Here is a 9,338-nt window from a genome sequence, read left to right on the forward strand (position 1 = left end):
CATCCTTTGTCATCATTACTGATGGGACCTGTGCAACAGTGTGAGGGACTGGTGTACATATTTACTGAACGGCTGCCAAAACAGTGGAAGAAGTTCACTTCATGCACATCAGCACTAATCAGAAATGTCAGATAATGTAAAACACAATAAATCAGTAACTGTGGGGTTGTTGTTAAAAACAGTTTCAATGTCAGGTTAAACTTTCAAAAATCTATAAAAGGTCTGCAGGGCAGTGGATCTGTGTCTTTTCGTGGTCTGACACCTGAATGCTGAGCTGCTGTGCTTCACCTTTGCAGTAACACCACATCCAGCTGATCGTGGAACATCAAAGAGGACTTGTTGCAGTGGTTTCAACCTGTCACAGCATCCGAGCTGAATTCTCAACTGCTTTACTCACTGATCACAAATCACTCATTGGTTCAAAGTAGAGCAGTTACAGAAGCATCCAGCAGAGGGCAGCAGATGAGGGGGGAGTCACAGACACAGGATCCACACAGCTCATCACTCCGAGCATGTGTGTGAATGTAAAAGCCCCACAAGGGACAAAGTTTGGAAATTAGCAATAGCCATAAACTCTCTGTTGAAATGACAGAGCAGGTAATACCAGGTCCAGGTTTCCCTCTTTCAAATGTAATTGCAAATTAAACAGGAGCTTTAGGATCATGAGCGCAGGGCGATAAATCCCAGTTTAAAATGAAAAACTGCATCTGCAGCCACGTGTTTCTGGATTGTGGCCACTTTTGGAACAGCAGGAAGTTTATAAGAAATAGTTTATAAACATGGTCCTATTATCAGCTCTCAAATTTTGAGCAAGACTCCAAAGATTTTCTTCAACGTCAAAGTGTTAATGTCAATGTCTTCAATGAATCTGAGGCGACTGGTGCATAAGCGGTTAAAGTGGAATTAAAATAACTGCCTAAAACTGCCGAGGTGCTCGCTGAGGCCAGAAATGGTCTCAGAGGAAGAAGAAGCCGTTCTTCAGGAAGGGAATCGGGGAGAAGAGGCTGAGATGTCCCACCATCCACCATCTAATACCATCTGGAAAGAGCCTGCTTGGCAACAGCTTCGTTTTTCAGCTGTGATCCCAAACACACCGCCAGTGCAGTGAAAGCATGGATAGAAAACACTATCATAGGATTGGCCTCCACTCAACAGTGTGGGATCATCATGATAAAGAAAGGCTGCCAACATCCAAAGAAAAGCTTCAAGAAGCCTGTTACTGAAGACTGTGGTGGAGATTATGTCACACATGTGTTCATTTTCCTAGTGCAATACAAAGGGATGAAGATTCAGCCCTGCAGAGCCGATGGTACTTCACTCACACATGAATTATAGTCTTTGTGTGGTGACAGTAAAGGTAACAGTGCTGCAAACACACACACACACACGGACTAATTCCCAATAAGCCAATCAGAGCTGCCCGCTAAAGGCTGCTGTGTGTTATTAAGGCTACACTGCTGACTCAGGAGGATCAGAGGAAAACCAGCACGGCTCTTTCTAATCTGCTCTTCCTCACTTTTCACTACTGCAATCACTACTTTCACACCACTCCTCACACTCTTTCTGTCCCCTTTTTTCCTCCACCATATTTCATCCTTCTCTTTATTTCCTCCTTCCTGTAATGCTGTTATACATTCTTCTGTTTCTCATTTAGCCGTTTCTTTCCTTTCTAATCGCTTCATTGATTAACTCCTCCTTCTGTGACACATTTCACTTCTTCTCCTTCTTTCCTAGCTTCCTGTTTGTCTAACTTGAACTCCTCCGTTGCATCACATTCACTTTTACATGCTGTTTTACGTCTTTGCTCAACACTGAAACAAATATTAAAGTTGTCGAGGTGGAGTTGTATATTTTCATGTGTAACCACATGGTAGTAGTTTCATTCCCCACCTCTGAGTGCAGGCGTACGTAAGACACACAGTATCATCCCTCCTCTAATCTCTTTATCCTGGTCAGGGTGACTGAGGAGACTCGTCTGCTGGACCCTCCGAACGCTCCACTCCTTCCATCCCTCGGTCCCTTTTCTCCTTTTTTCCCTCTAGACTCTAAACCAGTGAGGATTTAAAGGGTCCCAGCTTCCACAGGAGTGCGTTTATGGGAGGTTACTCCTCTGTTTCCATGGAGATGAGTTTGATGGGCTGCTGGTGGATCTAGGCCACATAACCACAGGTGTTGGATTATCAGCTGGTGAGTAAGGAGATAATGGACTGAGGGTAGAAGGCCGCACATTATGCAAGACATTTTTTAAACATCATACACGTTTTCGTTCAATAGAATTGATAACAATAAAAATGGAAACGTGAGGGAACAATGTAGGTTTATTTGGTCCAATGTTGATAGTGGATATGTTGTATACTCATGTGTGTGTGATCTTAATTTACCTGTTGCTTTTGTTTAAACTCTTGGTGACCCCACACTACAGCACAAAAACCTGCGTGTTACCAAAGGGTCTTTATTTACCTGAATCTTCATAAAACGTTACTAATCAGTTCTTAAGAAAGAACCGGTAATAATCTCTAATAAAAACAGTTTATGTTCCCGGGTTCAGGTCCATAAAGCAGCCAGTTTGGCTCCTAGTTAGCCACACATGGCCTACTTAGATGATAAGGTGTCAACAACAAAATCTGTCTTACCCTTATATTGCAAAATATGGCTCATACAGGTGTTGGCACTGCCTCAAAAATGCCATTGAGCTGCCAGCTTTGGATCCTGTGTAGGTCCTATGTGGTTCGACCAGTTAGGGCCAAACAACGCCTGGTAATGAAACGTCTTTCTAAAAACCATCCTTTCCACCCGGGTCTCCTTTAGTCTCATAGTCTTTGTAAAGCTCTAACCGTTAGTAATTATTCATGAAAAGAATGTTTAATAAGCTAAAATAAGACAATTTCGTGTTGTTTAAATACAATTATTTTAATACCATTTTGGGTCAAAGAAAATTTGTCAGACAACTAACTTTGTGCTGCAAACATGGTGCAGCGGGCCTACTAAATGTGGATCACAGAGGGATGCCAGAGGCTAATCAGTTCGGGTACCGATGACCACGTTATTGTCAGGTCTAAAGTTTTTAGCAAGGCTTGTATTTCTTTAGGCCCAGGAAGATTTTTAACATCAGCACTGAACAGCTGGGAAAGCAAACTTGTAATGATGTTGCATAAAGACAGTATTTTATGACATCGTGGTACCCGGTTGGACACATCCAAGTGTTCAAATAAAATGCCATCATGCTAAACTCACCGTGGATATGTCCTGACTGTATGACATTCTGTGTTGCAAAGGTTTCACCAAAATTCATTTTCTTCTCCCTTTCTGGACATAAATTAGCCAAAAGAAAAACATCTCCATGGCCAAGGTAGCACCGTTACTCCCACACCAAGTCTCCAGATTAACTCCACCCTCCATAGTTCTACAAGATATGGACGAGGAGCCAGGTGAAGTCGGTGCACAGGACAGGTGAGTATCATACAAATGTGACTCAAAAACTGTAATGAAAGTGATGATTGTGAGCCACCTGTGAAAAGTGTAGTTCAAGTGTAGCTCAGTGGGTCCTCGAAGAGGTTTTCGAATGGGTTTAAAATGATTCAGGGCCTCTTGCTAAATCTGTGTAGGCCATAGGACAGCAGGTTCATGGACTTATCGGGCTTGGGTACCAGCCAATGGCCTACCAGAGTTATATCCAAACAAACAACAAATAGTAACCTGAAAGACATTTGGACCAAAAATGTATTCACAGACAAATTTTCCAACAGGTTCTGGAGTCCTTTAGAGGATTTAGGTGCCCGTGGGCCTCGTGAAGAGACCCTAATGGACCTTTATCGTGATTCAGAGGCCATTAGCAGCTGCTGTAGTGTCTAAAGTTAAAGTTTCATAATTTCTTGAAGAATGACACCAGTTAGTGGCAACTGTTCAGGGTTATTGATGGATGGGAAGGTTAACGGATCATTTTCTTTGTTTCAGAGCCTCCCAAAAAGCTGGACCGGGGTTTCTCTTCAACGTCAATAACAGCAACAACAATGAAGAAGAGTAAGACACGCACACAGACTAAATACACTTACATGTAAAATGTATTGGCATATATAAACTTATCTCTTATATCCTGCTTTCCTGCAGGGAGGAGAAGAAGAAAAAGAAGAAGGAGAAGAAAGAAAAGAAAGAGAAAAAAGAGAAAAAGGAGTAAATTTGAGTCCATATCCAGATATATAGATTTTCACATAAATCTCAATATATTTCAACTTTAATGAACACTGAAAACTGCTTATTTGTAATTATCTCTCCTAGGAAAGAAAAAAAGGAGAAAAAAGAGAAGAAGGAGAAAAAGCAGAAAGAGAAAGAAGAAAAAGAGAAGGAGAAAGAAAAGGAGAAAGAAAAGGAGAAAGAAAAGGAGAAAGCCAAGGAGGCCCCGTATGTTTAGTTTATCTTCTTAAACAGAAACACTGGCTCTGTCTTGAAAAACTGATTTTATGAATGCTTGTGTAAGGCTGAAGTACACATGTGCTGCAAATACAAATTATATTTGGTTATGTGTTTGCAGTCCCAAGGAGATCACAGTGATTGATCCTGCAGGAAACATGTACTACTACTGGCTGGGTGTGATCACTATCCCTGTCATGTACAACTGGACCCTGATTATAGCCAGGTAACATGAAATCCACACTTTCTTACTAACAATGTGTTTGTGTCAGTGCTCTAAAGGCTTTGGTGCCCACAGCATCAGAAGAACAACAGCTTAATATCAACAATAAGTTCCCAGTGCCGTTAAATAAAAGCCAACAATGCCAGAGAGCTTGGTTACTTAAGTAACTACTGTGCTGAGTGACATGCATGTCCATTTCAGGGCATGTTTCGAGGAGTTGCAGACTGACTACTTGATCTTTTGGTTCCTCCTGGACTTCCTGGCAGATCTCATCTACCTTGGTGACATGGTCTTCAGAACTAGGACCGGTCTGAACACACACACACAGATTGTTGTAGACGTTAATGTAAGCACACAAATATAATGGTACAAACATGTACAAATTTTGAATGCTTATTATGTGATTGCAGGTTACCTGGAGCAGGGTTTGCTGGTGAAGGACGAGCTGAAGTTACGTGAACGGTACATGAAAAGCTTTCAGTTCAAACTGGACCTGGTGTCCATGATTCCCACTGACGTGTTCTACCTTGCCATCGGCGTCACCTACCCCGAGATCCGCCTCAACAAACTCTTCAGGTTTAACAGGTAAACAAGGGTTAATCACTGCTAACCAGTCTTTGGACTAAGTAGGAAGATATTTTTGAATTCCATGAATTTATGAACAACACTTCTTTATAGTTTAACTAAAAGTTGTTGTGATGTTTAACTCAAAGGTACAAATATGAATCTTTTCCTTTTCCTAAAAGTCAGAGATTTGATGATAAAATGAATAAGAATGATTTTCTAAGGATACTGAATACACACATAATGTCACAGAGGTTTTGGACTGTCTAACCCTCACTACTGCTATTCTGCAAACATAACTAAGAATTTCTCAGCAGTGACAAGACTAACCTCCTATCATTTCAGGATGATGGAGTTCTTCCAGCGCACAGAAACCAGGACAAACTACCCCAACGCTCTGCGTATCTCCAACCTCGTCATGTACATCCTCATCATCATCCACTGGAATGCCTGTCTTTACTACTCTTTTTCCAAAGCCATCGGTGGGGTTGTTGGATTCATTCCTTATCTGGATTTAAGCCCCGAGGAAGCCCTGATAAAGGCTGTAACATATTAATCTGTCCTGTCCTTTCAGGTTTCGGTTCTGACAGGTTTGTGTATCCTGACCCGACCGATCCAGAGTTCGGTCGTCTGGTGAGGAAGTATGCCTACAGTATGTACTGGTCCACGTTAACACTCACCACCATTGGAGAAACACCACCACCTGTAGAGAACTCTGAGTACTTCTTCGTCGTCACAGACTTCCTGGTGGGTCCGGCCTAACTTTAGCTTTAGTATATGACTGTGTAGCATGTGGCTAAAAAAGCCCAAGCCTGAGAGCAGATGCGTTGTGGGGGATTTACCTGAAGAGGTTTGGTTGGTTTTGAAAGCTTAAACAGACAGATGGTAAGATGTTAGGCATAATTTGACAATATTTCTTTACTGATACAATACAGAGATTATAAAATAGAAAAATCTGCGTTTGCTTTTATATTATTTATTTAATACTATATAAAACAACAATAAATAGATGTTTATGGATATCCTGTGCTTTTCTACAGGTGGGTGTGTTGATTTTTGCTACCATTGTCGGTAACGTTGGCTCCATGATCACCAACATGAATGCTGCCAGAGCTGACTTTCAGGCTCGCATTGATGCCATCAAACAGTACATGAGTTTCCGAAAGGTCAGTTAGTCTGTGATTTTTATCATAATGGTCCTTTAATAGTATTTGCATCTGAAATAAAATATTTTTTTACATAAATCTAATTGGAAAATCCCATTTGAGTTGCTTCAGCTTGTACATAACACCTGCTTCGCTTTTTTGTCTTTTTTTAATGACAAAAACGACTCTTACTTACCAGAAAACAGATTCTGTATCAATGCACCTGATGATCAGTACACCAGTAATGTAGCCCATCAAAGCACTGCTTGAGCCCTTCCCCCATACTTCTGTTTCCAACCCAGGTAACAAAAGACCTGGAAAAGCGAGTGATCAAGTGGTTTGACTTCCTGTGGACCAATAAGAAAGCAGTAGATGAGAGGGAAGTGTTGAAATACCTCCCTGACAAACTGAGAGCTGAGATCGCCATCAACGTCCACCTGGACACACTGAAGAAGGTCTTTGCACGCTCCTAAGCACCCCTCATAAATACAACAGAAATGTAAAAAGTCTAAGCATGAGGTCTTCTCCTCTGTGTGGTGTGGCAGGTCCGTATCTTTGCGGATTGCGAGGCTGGTCTGTTGGTGGAACTGGTGCTAAAACTACAGCCTCAGGTCTACAGTCCTGGAGACTACATCTGTAAGAAGGGTGATATTGGCAGAGAGATGTACATCATCAAGGAGGGAAAACTAGCTGTCGTTTCTGACGATGGTCTCAAGCAGTTTGTTGTTCTCAGCGACGGAAGCTACTTTGGCGAGATCAGCATTCTTGCTATCAAAGGTAAGCCTTATGACTTTATTAGCAAGCTAATCCTTTCGGTCACAATGGCAGTAACTAATGCTAGAATGATAATGTGCTAATGCTAGAATGATAATGTGCTAATGCTAGAATGATAATGTGCTAATGCTAGAAAACCAAAACCTTTGGACGAACTGTTTAAAAAGATTTTCCCAAATATGTACAAAACTTTAGAATGGGTTTTGCTATTGAGCCAAAGCTGGTTTAATATTTAATAAAAGTACGTTTGTTTCTGCAGAAAACTGGGGAAAAATGAAAATCCCATAAAATGTTATCGATGGATTGGGCGCTGTTTCCTTCTGACTGCTTCTGTTACCTAATCAGCCTCGCGTCTTCTCCAACAGGCAGTAAGGCAGGAAACAGGAGGACAGCTAATATCAGAAGCATCGGTTACTCCGACCTGTTCTGTCTTTCCAAAGACGACCTGATGGAAGCCCTGACAGAATATCCTGATGCTAAAGCTCTGCTCGAGGAGAAAGGAAGGCAGATTCTAATGAAGGATGGGCTGCTGGACCTCGAGGTACAGTCACATTATCTCGTTTAGAAACATTAGCAAACATCTAGTCTACAGAAATAAAAACTTTATTAAAACGAACTCTGTCCTCCAGGTGGCAGCGCAGGGCCCAGACCCCAAAGAGATCGAGGAGAAGGTGGACCGGATGATGAGCACCCTGGACTCCCTGCAGACCCGTTACGCCCGGCTGCTGGCCGAGCACGACGCCACTCACAGCAAGCTCAAACACAGAGTCACCCGGCTGGAGAAGAAGTTGGTGCCCCCACAAGCTGATCCGTCAGGTGAAGCTCCACCCCCAACACCTGAGATAGAGGCAACCAAATAAGAGGAGAAGTAAGGAGAAGACAACAAAGAAGAGGACTGGAGTGTTCGATTTTAGAGCTTGAGTCAGCTTGATGGGTGGAGATCAAGATGTTTGAACCTCAGGTGGAAAGTTGGAGGAGTTTCTGTTAAAGTTTTGAAGACAAATTGGAAAAAAGAGGACAAAATCTGTTTCTTGCATTCAGATTGATGTAACATCCCTTCACATGACATCTTCTAGAGATAAACTTCTCTTCGTAAAGTATCGACCACCTGCTGGATTTGTGATGTCAGCACTTACAACTGGAAGTGGAGCTGACTCCAGATTACACTCAGAGAGCACAAGAAGGACAACTAGGCCTCAAAAGAAACTAATGTGACACCATGTAGTACTGTTTCCATGTTTAAGTTGTAAAACATTGTAACTGTAATGTATATAAATAATGAGCAGTAACTTTTCTGGATGTTACAGAGGTTGTTCATAGTTCAAGCTTTTGCTTTGCAGCAGTGACTCCTAAAGTGCGACGCAGTGCCTCCCAGTGACCCTTGAAAGAACTGCAATGTTCAATTTTGTAATTACAAAAACATTTTTTAAGAGATGATTTAAAAACAGCCATGGGATTTAAATTGCACCTAATATTTTGTCATTTACAGTTCAACTAAAGCAGTGGCTATCACACGGGAAAGGGATTTAAAGCTTTAAGGTGAATTTGGGGTGAGGTACAGATGATTTGAAGATCAGCCCAGTTTGTCCCAGGGAAAAACCCAACATTATTAAATGTGTACATACCAAAAATGGTCATACATATTGGTTTGTGAAGACTTTGCTGTTTTCTACCACAGCATACTATAATCCTTTCTGACTGTAATAAATACTGTCATTTACTAAATAAATATTTTTTATTCATTAAGACTTCAAAGTATCAGCTCCCCCCATAAACACACTGGGAGCATGTTTACTCAGGTCAGAGTGGGAAGTAGGCGCCACACAATCAGAGTTGCCCCCTGCTGGCTATTAGAAAGAATGCAGGTTTAACACTTAAGCGTTGCATCATTTTTCATACTGGGCAGCTGCATCCATCTTCACATATACAGTCTGTGGTTAGCTGCTGCACACCTGAATAAACCCCAGACTCAAAGCATATAATGCTCTCTACATCCATCGCCTTTTTTATGCTGCGACTTGTGCTTTTTAAACTATGCAAAAAATATGAATGATAATTATGTTGAATCTGGAACAAAAAGCTGAAATAAAGATATTTTATAAGAAAATCAGAATGGCTTGTTTCATTTCCAGTGCATTCTCCTCATTATTATTATTATTGTTGATTAAAAGTACATAGAAATGTTGATGAGCTCAGATGGAAACTAATGTAGGTAAATGTGCTGT

The 9,338-nt window shown here is 41.4% G+C and overlaps 1 protein-coding gene across 1 annotated transcript; it reads left to right on the plus strand.

Moving 5' to 3' along the window:
* Positions 1–2,023: 2,023 nt before the first annotated feature.
* cnga1b (cyclic nucleotide gated channel subunit alpha 1b) lies at positions 2,024–9,069 on the plus strand. Its single transcript, XM_080904696.1, has 15 exons — positions 2,024–2,187; positions 3,322–3,450; positions 3,955–4,020; positions 4,108–4,170; positions 4,276–4,398; positions 4,529–4,633; positions 4,832–4,938; positions 5,041–5,215; positions 5,540–5,676; positions 5,769–5,941; positions 6,235–6,360; positions 6,642–6,794; positions 6,885–7,116; positions 7,479–7,654; positions 7,743–9,069. The coding sequence occupies exons 2-15, from the start codon at positions 3,341–3,343 to the stop codon at positions 7,971–7,973; spliced, it is 1,977 nt and encodes a 658-aa protein (XP_080760822.1). The 5' UTR covers positions 2,024–2,187; positions 3,322–3,340; the 3' UTR covers positions 7,974–9,069.
* Positions 9,070–9,338: the final 269 nt, after the last annotated feature.

The sequence above is a fragment of the Rhamphochromis sp. 'chilingali' genome, assembly GCF_963969265.1.
Source record: "Rhamphochromis sp. 'chilingali' genome assembly, chromosome: 1".
Classification (NCBI taxonomy): domain Eukaryota; kingdom Metazoa; phylum Chordata; class Actinopteri; order Cichliformes; family Cichlidae; genus Rhamphochromis; species Rhamphochromis sp. 'chilingali'.